The 17,962-nt window shown below is 43.2% G+C and overlaps 1 protein-coding gene across 1 annotated transcript in view; it reads left to right on the forward strand.

Annotated features, from left to right (window-relative positions):
* Nucleotides 1–17,454, forward strand: part of LOC104021948 (gamma-aminobutyric acid type A receptor subunit rho2) — a 37,690-nt gene extending 20,236 nt beyond the window's left edge. Inside the window, exons 3-9 of the mRNA XM_009475585.2 lie at nt 304–371; nt 3,913–4,136; nt 9,057–9,139; nt 10,734–10,874; nt 11,119–11,271; nt 13,159–13,355; nt 17,146–17,454. Of these exons, the coding sequence (XP_009473860.1) occupies nt 304–371; nt 3,913–4,136; nt 9,057–9,139; nt 10,734–10,874; nt 11,119–11,271; nt 13,159–13,355; nt 17,146–17,454 (1,175 nt within the window). The remainder of the gene's footprint in view (nt 1–303; nt 372–3,912; nt 4,137–9,056; nt 9,140–10,733; nt 10,875–11,118; nt 11,272–13,158; nt 13,356–17,145) is intronic.
* The last annotated feature ends 508 nt before the right edge of the window (nt 17,455–17,962 follow it).

Genomic DNA, 17,962 nt, shown 5'->3' on the forward strand with positions numbered 1-17,962 from the left:
GCCTAAAATTTATAATGAGATGGCTCAGCTTTTAAAAATATATGCAAATGGTTCATCCAAGCTCTGGATTAGCTGGGCAGCGTCAACACTGCAGCGCATGCCAAGGGGAAGATAATTCAGTGTTTCAAAAGGGGCCTTACATGGTTATTCACTGACTCTTCCCCCGTCCCCTCGTGGAGAATCATGGACAGGAAAGTATAACATAAGCTGAGAAATGTTTTGCATGCTACCTTATAGTGCTAATTAAATGCAGATGATATAAAAGAACAGTTATTTACATATCTAAATCTGATTCTCCTACAGGTCCTGCAATTCCTGTTGGGGTGGATGTGCAAGTTGAAAGCTTGGACAGTATTTCTGAGGTTGACATGGTACGTAATCCTCTTTTAAGCCTCAGTTATTCCTAGTCATAAAAAGTCTCTCCCACTTGAAACCTATGGATTTCAAATTATTGGTCAGATGAAAGTAATGGCAGCATTTGGGAAATTCAAAGAGGCTGATACTCAGAACTAAAGACTTGATAAAACCAAGTGATCAAAGGCTTATCTCTTGTATCTTCAGATAAAGATTAAAAGTATGAAGGAAAAAGGGACCTTAAATGGGAGAATAATCAGTGCTATGAAGGATCCATCACAACCAAAAATATAAACAGCTGCGTACGAAGGTTTGAAGGTATACGGTGAAGTTCACAGAAGCTGCACTTACTGCAAGAGGTTTCTTCCTTAGGGAACCATTGAGTCCGTTTGTTTTAAATGCATGATTCTGGGAGGTGCATTTGAAAATTAAGTTGGCAATGTAAATGAGAAGGAGCTGTTCCTGCTCCTTCATCTCTGGGGGTTACCTCACGGAGGCCTATGAGTGGGAGCTGCCAGGGAGGCCTGAACTGCCTCTGCCAAAGGGGAATTTGGGGCAGGGAGGGGGAATACTCTTTCAGTCAATGATGATGCTGTTCAGGAAATTTGCACCAACTTCGATTGTGATTTAGTATCTTTATTTTTTTATTAATTACAAAAGAGGAAGAAATACACACACTTTTTAACCCTCAACAGGTTTCAAGGTGAAAGGAGTGTTCACAAGCATTTTCCTGTTTTTTTTGTTTTTTGGTTTTTTTTTTTAATGATAAGAAACAGAGTAAAAACACTGGAAAGAGAGATGGAAAGGGGAACATAGAGGAAAAGAGGAAACTTCTTGATTCCTTCCTCCTTCTGCCTTTTCCTCCCTGTTTTTGGGCACCTTCTCTGGCCTAGGCAAAACATGAAGACTTAAAGGAAGAGCTTTTGGCTAATCAGTTTTTATTGCAGTGCAATTACACCTCATTAAAAGAAGGGAGCTTGCCTGCCTGGATATTGAAAGAGAGGGTTTGGGGAGATGCGTGCAATGAAGCGTGTGGGAGGGAGCTTTCAGCGCAGAAATGGCCGTCACAAGGAGGCTTGGGGCTCTAATACATCAAGATAATGTTGTAGCAGCAAAAAGACCTGATTAGTGCAAGTAAATAACTTGCAATGCTTCCTGTCAGGAGCATCCAATTTCAAGAAAAATCTTGCCCATCAGAAAGTTTTGAGGGCAGCTCTCTCTCCCTTTGCTGTAGACAGCTCTGCAGTCCTGTTTTCCCAGCACAGGACAAGTACTTTCCACAGCAGTTACTGATTTGTATTTGGGGTGGAAGAACGGTCTCCCAGGTCAGTCTGGGTTATGCTGGTTTGTTTTTCCAGCAGTTTGTCCCAGCGTGGGCGTTCATGAAGAGGAGAACGGGCAGTAAGCTGTCTGCATGGCCAGAGGAGCTGGGCTGGCTGTGCCAGCACCAGGATGCCCTCCTTGGCTCCCCACTGCAGGCAGGGCAGAGCTGCAGGCAGGGCCAAACTGCAGGCAGGACTTCTTTCAAAGTAAGTGCTCTGAAGGGTTAGTGGCCTTGGAAAATGGGTACCCTGGGTCGGGAAGCCTTTGCCTACCGCTGCTTCAGCAGGTACCTGGTGCCCCAAAGAAGCACCAGAGTGAAGCTGGCTGCTGCTGTGTCCACTGGAGGGGGATGCTCTCAAGACTGCCCGGAGCGTGGCAGAAACATGAAATGTGCTGCCAAAAGTGAGGCACTTGTGTATGCTCATTCGCTGTGCCTCCAGCAGGTACTATTGTTCTCTCAGTTCATTGTAAAACTTGTTTCTTAAGGGGTTTTCCTACTCATGAGTGGTGAAATAAACCCCTTTTCTCGGTTTGTAACTAGCGCGTGTGCTGGTCAGAAAGGAACAAGCCGTCGGTGATTGCAAACTGCCTTGTTTGACTCATGCCACGAGAAAACATCCAGAAGTTGGATTTTGTACTGAGAAGTTGTCATCAGCTGCCACTTGGGCTTGATGTTTGCAGTGCTTGGTGGCCGGTGTGTTGGACATTGGAGGCCTGTTTGGAGAGAGAAGGGTGCTGAAGGCGAGAGAGGAGAGGGGTCCTGCCCAGTGGGATGGGGAAAGGGACACATGGGAAGTGGTGTGGCCCTTCCCGCGCTGTCCCCGCAGGCAGTCTCTGTGTCCCTACTATGGTGGCTGTAAGTCACGCTGGGGGTGCCTGGCTGATGCCACATCGGTCCCTGTCCCCCTGCGTGCCCATGCTGGAGGTGCCCAGAGGCATTCTGCAGCCACAGCCTCAGGCTGCCTGGCCCTTCTCTTGCATCATGGCCAGCAGGCTGCCGGGGCTGGTGACCCTGAATAGCCAGGCTCATTTTTACTCCTTTTTTTTCCTTCTGGTGTAAACAGCACTGACTCCTAAGAAATCATCAGTTATGTCTCTTCCTTGCTTTCCTTTTTCTCAGCTCTGGTCAAGCTGATGTGTTTTCCTCGTCCAACCCCTGAGCCTGACTTCTCCAGCCAGATTGCAGCCTAAGCTCTGCCGGTAGCAGCAGTCGCTGGAAGAGTTTATTTGGGACTGTAGCTGCGAGAGGAAGGTGGCCAGTGTCCAGTAGGGAACAGGAGCTGGCAGCATTCCTGGGGGGGAGCAGGGATACAGGCTGGGACCAGTCTGCCAAGGTGGGAACCTGCAGGTGGGTGAGCAGAAGTGTCCCTCCGGCAGGTCTCTGCCACGGTCAGAGAGGGAGGTGTCTGGCCAGCTCTGCCCCGTGCAGGGCAGCAAGGCGAGGGCTGGCACTGGGACTTCTTTGATAAATTCCTGAAAAACCTATCGGCAATGAGGGACTGTTGCCAGGGCAGCCCTTTGAAACGGAGAGTCAGGTTAACCAATCCCAGCCTGTGTTGCTGCCTGCCTGGGCTTGGCAGCTGCGGCTCCCATAACCACTCGCTTAATTGGGAATATAAAGAAAACAAGTGTATTTGATCTCTCAGCATGAGGGAGTAGATTCAGCTCTGAAAGCAGCAGCTGTCAGGTTGGGATCAACAAGCAGATGTTTTCCTTTGTTTGACTGAAGCTCCTGCCCCCTCAGCAAGCTTTAAAGAGAGCTTTATTTGTACACTTGTACAGTAGGAAAAACAGGTCCCTCATTTGGTTGCTGTTTGCAACTATTTAGATCTTTTGGGGATAAATTGCTTAGTATTTAGGCTGACCATTAAGCTAACTTTGAAAATTTTTCCTCTTGAACATGCTATTGACACCATAGCCCTTCAAGATAATTTTGCCGGGACTGAAGAGTCATTTCTGCAGGGCAGTGCTTCTCTTGGGGCATATTTGTATCCCTTTTAGGACTGAACATTACTGAGTACTGTAATACATTGACTGGGGGGCTGTGTTTTGTTTTGGCTGAAATTATTTTGTCAGGAAAATCTATTCACAAAGAGCATTGGTCTAGGGAAGAAACAGGGGTTGAGAGGGGAGGGATTTCATCCACCTGGTAGGAGTGGGTTTTCTTTCTGGTGTTTCCTAGGTGTAGAAAGCAACACTGACAGACCTCTCTGGTTTTCTTCCTTTTTCGTGAAGGATTTCACTATGACTCTGTACTTAAGGCATTACTGGAAGGATGAGCGCCTCTCATTTCCCAGCACCACAAACAAGAGCATGACCTTCGATGGCAGGCTGGTGAAGAAGATCTGGGTCCCCGACGTCTTCTTCGTGCACTCCAAAAGGTCCTTCATTCATGACACCACGACGGACAACATCATGCTGCGAGTGTTCCCTGATGGTCATGTCCTCTACAGCATGAGGTAACGGTGTTGCTCCTGAACACCCCCCAGGACTTCACTGTCAATTTTGCCCCCAGCATGGCTTTGGTGACCACCAGGACTGCTACTGCCAACCCTCCTACTCCCACCACTGATGCAGAGCCCTGTTTCCAGCATGTCCAGTACAAGATGCTTCGCACAAGCTGCGAGAAAACATGTTGTGGGCAATAACAGGATAATCTCCTCCCAGGGGAAGCATTCTCCTAATTCTTTGCAGTCAGAGGAGGGCTTAGGCAAGCGGGAATGTTCGTCCTGAGGTCAGTGTGTGATTAAACTGGAAGCTGCTGATATACCAGATGGTGACCTCTGTAATTATCCTATTTTGCTTCCTTTTTGTCTAGAAAAACTTTTTTTATTTGTTAGTTTGGTTTTTTGTTGGCATTTGCATGTTGATGTAAAGGTTTAAGTTTATTGAAACTGAAATGGCAGCATTAAAGACACCCTGTAGTCCCTGATTTTCTAGCAGGTTTGTTGGCTGGAAGAATCCTGAGGCACGTCTGTCATGACCTAAATAAAGGGTTACCCGGCCCGCGGGTGTACAGAGATCATGACTATGGGTTTGCAGGATTCTGTAATGCACAAGGACATGGAGGTTTTATCCTCTACACTTCTCTACCTTATTAGAGATTCCAAAAATACCACAAAAATCACCACCAGCAAGTAAACTACCACAAAATCACCACTAGCAAGTATACCTATGATTAATAAAGTGAATATATATATATCATGCTATTACAAATTACTATCAGTAATCAATAATATAGCATCAATCAATTGCATAGCAACAACCAATAACAGTAATAACCAAGTAGGTATACACTATTATGGGTTACTACAGACTTATCATCAGTGGAGCAACTCATCAACAATATAACAGCAGTTATACTTATGATAGATTGCTTATATGGATGTATAATACTGGTATCAAGTGATACTATTATCAGGTGAACCAGACCATCCCATGGGTGGGAGGACAAACCAAAACAACCCCAAAAGTGGGCCCAGAGGGGGACCAATGAGACAACAGAGTCTCATCTCAGAGGTGCTCCAAGTCACGGAGACTGGAGTCAGCCGGGCATCCCCAAAGAGAGTCCAAGAGCTGGTAGAAAGTTCATGCAGCAAATTCAGCCTATTTAGGAACAGAAAAGCACATGCAGCATGGGAAGATCTCAAAGAGAGAGGCTGCGTTTTGGATAAAAATTAAGTCCTCCTTATATCACAGAGACATAAGAGGGTGTAGGACACCACCACTTCGAGCAGCCAATAGCTGCTGTTAATTTCTATTTTTCACCTGGAGTGGCCAATAGATGGTGATGATTTTTGTTCTTTCAGACCATTTTTTTTTTCCAGACTGTTTTCCACCTTTTCAGACAATAAGTTGCCATAACAGTCCCTTGCTTTTGTGCTTATCGGTGATATCTCAGGATGTCTCAGGTTCAGGTACCCAGCTTCACTTCAAAGAGGCTGGCTGTGCTTCTCAAGGATGCTGCAGCTTCCCAGGCTGGCAGGCCTTTCTCTGTCTATTTTTCAGTGGACATTTTTTTTTGCTCAGTAGTTTTCCCCTTCTAACCAGGCCACCTTTATAGCTGCTCACATCAGCATCCCAGCAGATTTCATTTCCTTCAGAAAAATGCAAAAAGAGATGCAGAGAAAAATACACTGCCAGAAGAGAAAAGCTTGAGAGCTCAGACAAAAGAACATTTCCCCAGGACAGAAGACATGCTCTCAGTGTACAGTGACCTTTGAATGTTTTGTAACACAAGGATATCTGTTCTAGGATCTTTCTGGAACTTATTCACGTCATCTATGGTAAAATAATTTTCAAAAACAAGGAAAGGTTTTTTTATAAAATTTGATTCAAGAGGCCATTTCTCCTTGAAGAATGAGCACAGTGGGCGATATTGTCCCAAGTAGAACAATATCTTACTGAACCAGAGGGGTCTAAAGTTCACTGGTTTCATAGTCCAAATATAATTCTACCAAATTTATTTAAAAAAACCCTGGACAAATTATTAAAACTACAAAGAAATGTGTGTGTGTGTGTAGGAAAGAGAGTATGCACCATATGGCCACTTCATTTTGCCTGGTCTTAATGATGAAAATCCCATCTTGACCAAGCAGTTAGGAACACTTTGCCTGTTCTGAACCCATTTAATAAATCCATTTATTGCATGAAAGGTCTGATTACTCACACCTTAACTAAGCACCTAAAGACACAGTCTATTTTATTAGAACTGTATGAGGATGAAGGTGCCATGCAGCAGGAGAAACAAGAAGGAGAAAGAAAAATGAAGGAGGGTAGATGTAGGCTTGGGCCAGCACCGAGGGGAGAAGAGCAGGAGGAGGGTAGGGACCTTCTCTACAGATTGTAACTGAATATCGGTTTCCATTGCTCATATCCTGCAGTTCTCGTGCGATGAAGCCAGCATCGCGCCACAAGTTAGCGGTGCTCGACAACCAAAATAAAGCAACAAGTATTTTTAATGGGAAACATTAGCTCTGCTCAGGTCTGCTCATTTGCCCATATGCAGAGTTTTTACTTTCAAAGTTTTCTGTGAGCTGTCAAGGAACTGATGTGACTTTCTAATGTTAACCCATGAGAGAGAAGGATGTGAATAACCACGACTGACTGCACAAGAGTTAAATGGATAATTTGATTCATAAAATCCAAGGAGAACAAGAATCTGAGTGATATTTGGGCCTGGTGGTGTTTAGGACACTCAGAACATGATCCGGCTGCCCAAGCATGGGTGTCCAGTGGTGCTGGAAATCTCTCAGATGTCTTGAGATATATGCATGGGGTTGGCAGTGGGCTTTAGTTGAGGAATATCTTGTTGACGAGCTGAGCTTCTGTGCTGCCCCTGACTAACAAATTGTTAATGACCACAGGTTGTGCCACAGTTTAGGTGATCCCGAGGAAAGAAATAGCACATTGTAATGAGACTGAGTTATGCAATGTTTAAATGCTACACACAACTATGGGAGGTCATTGCTACAATATGCCTTCTGGAGCATATCCCCAAAAAGTTTCTTTAAGTTTAGCTCATATGGCAAAATTCTGCTCTAGTTTTATAGTCAAAATGAACAGTGTGTGCTTTTCAGGGCCGATGAGTGTGTAGGTCAGAGCAGGATTTGGATCACAATCCCTTGAACAGAAGAAAAGTTCTTTATCAACATCTGCAATGAATGTAGAAAATGGTCACAGTCAACATAAGTCAGCCTCTGAAATGATGATTCACATCTGATTTGCCCTTACTAAATCAGGAGCTCCACTGCAAATCTGTCCAAAAGAGAAAGTTCAGTGACCTGCTGCAAGACTTGTTACGTAATGTTGGGCACAACTGGACTCATTTAAAAATGGGACCTGTGATTGCCGCTCTTTAGCTAAGACACAAACTTAACAGAGGTAAATCTCATTTGTGGAAAAATAGCTACACCCATTTTACACCCTCGGTCCCAGAAATACACACCCCAGATTAAAAGAATTTGATTGAGGACTGAAAGAAACTGCTTTTGCCTTAATAATGTATATACTGGAGGAATTTTCTGGCTTGCAATAAGGATGGTCATGTTTTGCAGGCCTGGGTGACTATGGAGGGAACTGAGCAATGGGGAAAATGAGGAAACTTTAATTAAACTGGACATAAGGCAACCTTCAAATGTAAACGGTGAAATTATTTTATTTTATAATTATTCACTATTGTCTTGTAGCGAAATAGTTGGATATAAAACATGGTGGAAGTATCCGTACTGACATTAGTATTACTGTAATGTCCAAGACAGTATGTTGGTTCCCTGATAGGTATTGAAATTAGAGCTTCCTTTGGAGGGTCTGTGTATAATCCATCTCTCGGACTTGGAGAATTGGTAGGCGTTTTCCTGGGGATTTTATAGAATCATAGAATCGTTAAGGTTGGAAAAGACCCTTAAGATCAAGTCCAACCGTTAACCTAACACTGCCAAGTCCATCACTATACCATGTCCTCGAGCACCACATCTATCCATTCTTTAAATACCTCCAGGGATGGAGACTCAACCACTTCCCTGGGCAGCCTGTTCCAATGCCTGACTACCCTTTCCGTGAAGAAGTTTTTCCTAATATCCAACCTAAACCTTCTCTGGCGCAGCTTGAGGCCATTTCCTCTCGTCCTATCACTCGTTACTAGGGAGAAGAGACCGACCCCCACCTCACTACAACCTCCTTTCAGGTAGTTGTAGAGAGCAATAAGGTCTCCCCTCAGCCTCCTCTTCTCCAGACTAAACAGTCCCAGCTCCCTCAGCCGCTCCTCATAAGACTTGTGCTCTAGACCCTTCACCAACTTTGTTGCCCTCCTCTGGACACGCTCCAGCACCTCCATGTCCTTCTTGTAGTGAGGGGCCCAAAACTGAACACAGCACTCGAGGTGCGGCCTCACCAGTGCCGAGTACAGGGGCACTATCACCTCCCTGGTCCTGCTGGCCACACTATTCCTGATACAAGCCAGGATGCCATTGGCCCTCTTGGCCACCTGGGCACACTGCTGGCTCATGTTCAGGCGGCTGTCAACCAACACCCCCAAGTCCTTTTCTGCCAGGCAGCTCTCCAGCCACTCCTCCCCCAGCCTGTAGCGTTGCATGGGGTCGTTGTGACCCAAGTGCAGGACCCGGCACTGAGCCTTGTTGAATCTCATGCAGTTGGCCCCAGCCCAACGACCCAGCCTGTCCAGGTCCCTCTGCAGGGCCTTCGTATCCTCCAGCAGATCGACACTTCCATCCAACTTGGTGTCATCTGCAAACTTACTGAGGGTGCACTAACATTATGCATAATTGCTGGCTTTAAAGCTGCAGAATGATTTATCTGTGTTAACATTCTCCCTTCCTTGCTCCTCATAGAAACCAACCTTTCTCATTTTCAACTTCTAGGATCACAGTGACAGCAATGTGTAACATGGACTTCAGTCGCTTCCCCCTGGACTCTCAGACGTGTTCTCTGGAGCTGGAAAGCTGTACGTTGCATCTGTGTTTCTAGCTAGATGTGCTCCATGGCTGGCTGCATGCACATAGACTGGACACATTTCAGATTACAGTCTATTTTAGAGCCCGAAAAAAAAGTTCACCAGAGTTACTGGGAGTCTTTCCATTGACTTACTGTGTTGTATATCTAGCCCTTATGCTACAAGACAGGGGAATTTGAAAGGAAAGCATCCTTGTATGAATTTTAGTAGATGCACTTTCAAAAAACCCACCAACAGAATCATTCAACATGTACCTGTTCTCAGCAGCTTGCTGATGAGAAATCTGGGGGGGAAATTTTGCTCTGTTCGTTGCTTCTTACAGGAAGGTGGTGCTTTCAAGTGTCACAGTGAAAAGTTGAGTATAATGATCATTAATTTTTTCTAAATTTCATCACCAATGTGGTTTATGTATTGATATAATCCTGATCCTGCAAACACTGTGACTTGGGCTCGGCTTCTTCGGGAAGGAGTTATTCTGCAGAGAAATTAATTTGAAAAGTAAGATTTTTCACGGCTGTTCTGTAAACTTTCTCCACAGTGTGCCAAGACTAACATCTAATTCTTTTGAGGTCCTCCCAGCTATTTAACTGAAATTTTCCTCTACAGGCAACAGAATCACACAAGCATAGGGTAATTTAGATTGGGAGGAGAGTTTTAGGTTGGTCTTGAGGTCAGCTGCTCCAACACCTTGCTCAGAGCAGGGAGCTTTAGAGTGGGTTGCTCAGGGCTATGTCCAGTTGGATTTTGAACATCTCCAAAGTTATGGTGGCTCCACAACATTTCTGTGCAACCTGTTGAAATGTTTGACAGCCCTCATCCTGAGAAAGTTTCCTTTTATCTGCTTGGAAAAAAAATCCCTTGCTGCAGCTTGCATCCCTTTCCTCCTGTCCTTTCACTCTGCATCTCAGAGAAGAGTTTGAGAAAAGCCTGTCTCCATCTTCTGTATGACCCCCAGCAGGGCAGCAGCTGGACCCCACCACAGACTCCTCTTCATCCAGCTGAACAAACCCAGCTTCCCCGGCCTCTCATCTTACACCATGTGCTCCAGCCCCCTGGCCATCTTGATAACTCCTGTTTCATTCCCCATTCCTGCTACCTAGTGTGCTAACTAAGTCTTTAAGTTTTTAATTTACAGTCTCCAAATATTTCTAGACTTTTGCTTCAAATCACACCTATCACTTTTGCTTTTATCACTCTAAGATAGTTCGAGATGTCTGTGTTTCCTCCCTCCTCTAAATTCAGGTGTTTTACCCATGGCAATTTCCTGAGTTATTCTTTTCAGTCAGCAATTACTTGTCTATGATTTTTGCTATGTGATGCTCAGAAAAGTACCATTCTAGCTGTCATTTCATCAGTGTGGCATAAAAAGAGCATATGGTTCCCTGAATCAGCATCACCTGGATTTTTGTTGTCATGGTATATCATACGGCAAGATCTTTTTAACTTGCCATTGTTAGCAAACTTATTTGTGGCATTACTTCATGCCAAAGAAGCCTTTGAGTTTGTTGATTTTGTCTGGATCTATTAACTTTTGTTTCCCCTTCAAGCTAAAGTCACATCACATCGTGTTTCTTCTTTCCCTAAGATGCTTACACTGATGAAGATCTGATGCTGTATTGGAAAAATGGGAATGAATCTTTGAAAACTGATGAAAAGATTTCTTTGTCTCAGTTTTTGATACAAAAATTCCACACTACATCAAGACTGGCTTTCTACAGTAGCACGGGTATGGCCTTTTCTGATTTAATGCAATTGCTACAGATAATGCTGTATTAACTACCTGTGAGAGAGGTCTTGGGATTATATGTCACTGAAATGTAGTCTCCACGGTCTGAACAATACATATTTTGAAATATCAGTTTCTCTTTTCACTACCCTTTAGAAATAAAAAATCAAAAGAAAGATCTTGTCTCTCTGTGCCTACCATCCAGGATGTTCTCACTGATTCTGGCTTTCCTCCTCTCTCAAAGGTTGGTACAATCGCCTCTACATAAACTTCACTTTACGCCGACACATCTTCTTCTTCTTGCTCCAAACCTACTTCCCCGCCACCCTCATGGTCATGTTGTCCTGGGTGTCCTTCTGGATCGATCGCCGAGCCGTTCCTGCCAGAGTCTCTTTGGGTGAGAGAAATTGCAACCAGTCATGACTGCGTGAAAATCTTTGAACGTGAAAGATTTCACAGGAAAGGGAACTGTTCATATTGATGGTTAAAGATATTGGGCAAGCAAATATTTGTTTTGTCTGATGATTAATATAATGTGCAACTTGCATTTTGTCTTAAGTCCTTCATTGTTAAGCAGTCCTCCTGATCTATACTTAGCTCAGGACAGAAAGGGCTGTGGTTTTAAAAATAAAGTTGGGCAGAGAAGAAAGTTTTCAGTATTTACAAGTCAACGAAGCAAGATTTTTCCGTGTTGTCCAGTCCTGCAGTTCTGAGATATGCAGTGCCATCGTTGAGGGTAGAGTTTCACAGGATTTTAGGCACCTCGAGGGAGTTAAAGGCTTCTGTCACAATTTTCATGAGTGCCTTTCATGAGCAGGATCCTGACACGTCCCAGGTGCCACAGTGGGTGTCCCAGCCCAGGTATGTGTCTTCCTAACCAGCCGGCACTGGTGCTGTAGCCAGTGGCTTTCTCAAGGCTGCCAGCGTGGCACATCTTCACAAAGTTGGGAAAGAAAGGCAGGAAGGGATCTAGTCCTGTCAGCACCTCCAGACTTCGGTGTCCCTCCGACACCAGTGTTTGGCTTCGGAAGGCAAAAATGTAATAGGAAAATCTCTGAATATTAATACGTAAGGCTTCCAATACTAAAAGCATAAAACCAGTATTTTAGCCCCACAAGTTTGTCTCAGAGAGCTATGTAGTGCAGCAAACATATGAGAAGAGGCAGCCGAGAGTCTACTTCACCGAAATAAATGTGTTCAGTGGATAATATTAAAAAAAAATTAGATCCTGATGAAAAGTGAACAACAGTAGCTGTGTTCACTGTTTTGAAATGGCTGAAGTAGCTATGAATGCTTTTCGGGGCTGTTGTCTTTATTTAAGTGGCTTTGGGAACTTGTAAATATTTTTCTCTCCATGACAATCCGAACAAAGTATATACTATTTGGCAGGATTTTACCTATATCTATCTAAATATATATACACACGTACACATGTATATATATACATATTAACACACATATATATAATTATAAACATAATTATAGAATCATAGAATAATTAAGGTTGGAAAAGACCCTTAAGATCATCAAGTCCAACCGTTAACCTAGCAGTGCCAAGTCCACCACTAAACCATGTCCTCGAGCACCACGTCTACCCTTCTTTTAAATACCTCCAGGGATGGAGACTCAACCACTTCCCTGGGCAGCCTGTTCCAGTGCCTGACTACCCTTTTGGTGAAGAAGTAAGTTTTATGTTTATAAACATACACACATCTATACACACAATACAATGGTTGTTTTTCAAAGCTTTTTGACTCCCACAGCCTGAACTGTAGACAAATATTCCTAGAGGTAAAAACATAAAGCCTTTCTTTTGCATCGTTTTATGCAAAGCATTTTATCATTATCGCACGTCCCTTTTAAGATCAGTGGTTTAGATCGAATCCTCTTTAGCTGTGACCAGAAGTCAACACTAGGTTGCTTTCTGGCAGTGCCTGTAACACAGATTGATACAGCTAGGAAACAGGAGTCCCTGTCATCACTGGTCTTAGCAGACCTGACTCCAGGCACTGTGTTAAAACCCTAGAGGTTAAGGAAGGAGTTAAATGCTGTTCCTAGCAAAATGATGGCTGCTCCGTTGCTCCTCAAAACTAAACCCATCATGCGCACAGAAGTGCAGGCATTGGAACAGTTCTGCATTGGCAGGAGAGTTACTTACCACAAATTTATTTCATATCTAACGTCTTTTAGAGTATCATGTAGAGCATAATTTCTGTTTTTCTTGAGACAAAAGCCTTATGGACTGTATCAGTCCATAATATTTATTTCCCTTGGTTCTTTCCAGGGATAACCACTGTGCTGACCATGTCTACGATTATTACTGGGGTGAACGCCTCCATGCCCCGCGTTTCCTACATCAAAGCAGTGGACATTTACCTGTGGGTCAGTTTTGTGTTTGTCTTCCTCTCGGTGCTGGAATACGCAGCGGTGAATTACCTGACTACGGTGCAAGAGCGGAAGGAGAGAAAACTCCGTGAGAGGGTGAGAAAAACTTTTATTTTGTTCATCCATTTATTCCTTTTTCTCTTACAGCTGATCTGATCTTTATATTGATTGGTTTGTGTCTATAAATGGGAAAACACTGACATCCATATGTGTATAATTGGATCCATTTAGACCCCTCCACCTCAGGCTGGATTGCTAACACCAGGAAAACAGGAGTTGGTCTCATGGGTCTCCATCAGAGACCCATCTTCTCCATCAGAGAAGAGGAGAGTGTGATCTGAACTGGGGAAGACTGCAACCTGGAACTGTGTGGGGATGACAGGAGGGGAAAGTATCAAATCTGATACTTCACTGCAGCTGTCACAATTGCTATATTTTTAAGCTAAAGATGTTATTCGGAGCAAAATAATTTCCTTCCTCTCCAGTCAGCTTTACTGTGGAAATTGGATTCAATGGATGTAATAGTGGAGTTGTTTATAGCCAAATTTAGTGGAGCGTGTAGCCAAGTTTATGGTTGTGCATTTTAATGCACTATGAAAGATGTTGTCCTGCATCCTTGGAGTTTTTCAAGACCTGACCAGATACAGCCCTGAGCAGCCTGGCTCTGCTGTGAGCAGGAGATAGGACTAGAGACCCCCTGAGGTCCCTTCCAACCTGAATTACCTGACAGACCTGTGAGCCCTTCTTCTTTGTAATTAAACAAAGCACCATCACCTTTTGAACACTAAGGCTTGGGACAAAATTTTTCAGTCCCCATACACCCAGAACATCACCATGTTTTACAGCTTCTTTCTTCCTATTAGGAACTCCCCACATTAGTTCACTGGTAGCATTGGTCACCTATTGCCTTTGACTCCTGGAGAAATTTGTATCAGCCTTTCAAAAATACCAATGCAGACATCATCTTTTATATGATTTGACCATGACATTTCCCTCTCTGAACTACTCTGTTGGTTTTCATGTCCTTCTCTTCCCCTTGCACTTCTTCCTACGACTTCCTTGAAGTACAGAATGGACCACCTATCAGCCCAGTACCTTTCTTAGTTGACATCTCATAAAAAAATTAGTTAGATACATTTTAAAAAGTGATTAGAATAAATTCAACAGCCTCCTGTGACAAAATTTTATCTCTCTCCAAGGTCTTCTCAACAATAGTGTGATTCTGGAAAGCTACTTGAACAGGTCCTGAGTACCTTGATTTATCTATGCCCCCCTCCTAGTTCCCACCCAGGGCCCAGCAGTTCTCTGCAACACCAGGTAGAGATGCTCTGTGCAAGCACAGCAAGTCAAGTGTGTCCTTCTTACTTGCTGTGCATGAGCAGTGGTCTGTGGCCTTTTAGCCAGCCCTGCTCAAACTTCAATGTCCAAAGAAGACAGCATCTTGACAGTACACAGGAACTAACAAAAATCACCCTTGCAAGGCTCGACTTGCCTAGAATAAAACTCTATTTTTTTAAAAAGGCAAAACCCCCTCTCCTTTGTCTTTAACTGTATTGGAGGGATGAAATGAAGTTGAGAGCGTTTGTTACTGTTCTGCTAAGTCTTCAGGAATGTTTTCCCATGTCCAGTAATGGCATAGCTTGTTATTCATATCACAAATCCACCCTTTATTGAGTCTGGTGCATTGAATTCTATATTCAGCAAATGCCTTTTTACTACACAAGGTAAAATATTCTATCCAGTCTTCAGCATGTGACAATATTAATCCACAGTGGTGGTAATGGGAACAGAGATAATAGGCAGCATTATTTGAGGGGACTGCGGCAAAATGTAGGTGAGTGCTTTCGAAGAAGCAGAAGAGGCATTTCTCATTGTAAATGTAGATCTTGTCAGCCAATGCTGCTCCCCTATGAAAGACCCAAAAAATCCTAATATGAATATGTTAAGCTGCCCAGAGGAGAGATCTATGTTATACCTACATTAAGAAATTAAGTGTGCCTGGGACCAAGGCTGATGGGCATGGAGTATCTAAAACTAAACCTTCTTTCCCTCAAAATCAGAGTGGTTGCTGTGAATTGCCTGTGGCAAATGCTCTGTGGCCCATGCTTGTTCCCAAACCGTACTTGGGAACTTTTTGGTGTTTGTTGGCCTGGACAAAATTCAGGCCAGAGACATTTCTGACACTCCAATAGTATTGTCAGCTGAGGTCCTGTGCCTAGGGAGGCTCTTTGGCAGTGTTTAATTTATTAGCGTAGACATAAACTAAAATTGCTGCAGGGTGAAATTAGGTAGCATACTTCTGCACGTATGTGCCTATGTGAAGATGGGTGTGATTTAAGACTCTGTGGAGGCAGGTTTCTAGTATGTTAAGCTCCCTTATCCGTAGGGGTGAGTGTCATCACATGTACATGAAGCCATGGGAATTGTAATTTGACTTGAGGACTAAGAGTAAATCTGCAGAATTTCTTTCTCTGCTGGGTCCTGAAGCAATTAGCTTATTGCCGTTAACTGCTTTCCCTTCCACCCACCCACCCACCCACCATCTCCCGGACCTGATGTCAGTTGATGATAAAAAGCCTGATGTAATTCTTCCCTGTGTTTTTTTGGTGTTTGGTTGGTTTTTTTTGTTTTTTTTTTTTTTTTGAGGTACACCTTCATAGTATAAAATAAGTCTTAAAACCCAACTGATGTTCAGCTGCACACATGGAATGTTCCAAAAAATTCCTGGAGTGATGGATCTAAGAAGCAGAGCAAATGGGCTACAAACTTGTCATGTTTTTCTGCACACAATCTGCTGATACCAAATCATTTGGTTATGACTAGAACACAGAAAATTCTTAAGTTGATTTTCAGGCTTTCAGTAAGCAATGTGATCTGTTGGCTAAATAATTTGAAGAAAAACCCTGGAGTGCAGTTTTTCAGTGTTATCCTGAATATTACGTATTCCGGTATATATACCTTTTTATATATATATATAAATATATATATATATGTATTCAGAATATATAAATTTCTGTGTGTGTATATATATACTTAATTATTTTAGCTGAACTTATCCTTGAAAACATGTCTTTGGAAAACCCACACATCATTGTTGGTGGAGGAGGGAACTGGGGGCAAAATATTATTGAGTAAGGAAAGCAGCCTGTGGGGAATCAGAGGCAGGAATTTCTAGCAGAAAGGAGGTTTTGAATTCCATTTTCATTGCATACAAATATATAATCCATATTGCTGGGACATAAACCCTGCAGATTTTAAACAGTAGAAGACAGTATTTGCTATTCAAAATTCTACCTGTACTCATTGGGTTTTTTAGACCTGTGGGATGCATGCTGGTGCTGCTGAAGTCAGTGCAAGTTTTGACATTAACTTCAACAGAGTTGGGATTTTACATTAGGCTTTTAACTGGTCCTCTCCTTGGTTTAAAATCAGATTTACAAAGGAAACGTATGTATTTGTGAAACCAGAACTTGGCCCTGTTTTTTCCATAACATGCATTGGATAAGCTGTTTCCACAGATAAAACTGCAAGCTTGTCCTTGAATATTTGTAAACACAAAAACTGCAAAATAAGGAATCTCAGGACAGCAAGACTGAACAGAGCTAGCTAAGAAAACCTTTTGGTTAGTTTTTACATCAGCTAAAACATTTTTCTAATCTTTTCTGAAGCTTCTTGCCGAAGCAGTGTAGTTAAACCAGGCCTCTTCTTTTTGGAACAAAAGCAAAAAAAAGTGGCTTTTTTGTTCAAAGAGAAACTTACAGTATCTCAACTAAAATTTCAAGCTCAGCTGTTTACAATCTGTCTGTTAATAGAAAGGCATCATTTGCTTTTCTGTTGCTAATGTGTTCTTCCAGTGTTCAGCTATATTTCTTGTTTATGTTCCTAGTTTCCATGTACGTGTGGAATACCTCATTCGAAAACTATGATGCTGGATGGAAACTACAGTGAATCTGATGCCAACAGCCTGGCAGGATATACAAGAAACCAGATGGTCCCAGAGGAAGAAAAACAAGAAAAGATGGTTGTGCATTTAGCTATGAGCAATGCATCTAATTCATCGAGGAAGAGAGGCCTGAAGGGCCATGTGGGCTTGCGCATCATCCAGAACACTCATGCAATTGATAAATACTCAAGATTAATATTTCCAGGCACCTATATATTTTTTAATTTGATATATTGGTCTGTCTTTAGCTAAGCATGCTGGCACAGCAGTGACTGAAGCAGAAGGCATTTGCAAAACTCTCTTTTGTTGGTTCTTTTTCAGTCTAATCTGGATGCAAAGCCAGAAAACTGATTATTTAATGCTTCTTTGGAGGGTAAAGGGGAAGACACATCCTCCAGTGGGCAACTCCATGCACAGGCATCATGGAGGAACCCGCTGTGCTGGTTGTTTTCCAACCCACACCCCAGCTCCCATTTGCTTTATGACACATGTCTTTTCTCACACTTGAAAATATGTGCTCACCATTCATTTGGGGCTGGCCACGCCAGTGGTGCCTGCTGTGCAGTGGGCAACCAGAGACAGTGCTCACATGGGTTGTCAGGGATTAGACCAATGCAACTTGCAAGCGGAGGTCTGGACAGTGCATCTGCTGTAAGGGAACTGAATGAGGCCTTTCCTTTTCAAAATCTCTGCTTTTCAGCAAATCTTTTTATTTTTCTTTGGCATATGAACATCATATTTTTTTCCATTGGTTTATGAA

Source organism: Nipponia nippon, unplaced genomic scaffold (genome assembly GCF_047370975.1).
Source record: "Nipponia nippon isolate SJK-2023a ecotype South Korea unplaced genomic scaffold, ASM4737097v1 scaffold_4, whole genome shotgun sequence".
Lineage (NCBI taxonomy): Eukaryota > Metazoa > Chordata > Aves > Pelecaniformes > Threskiornithidae > Nipponia > Nipponia nippon.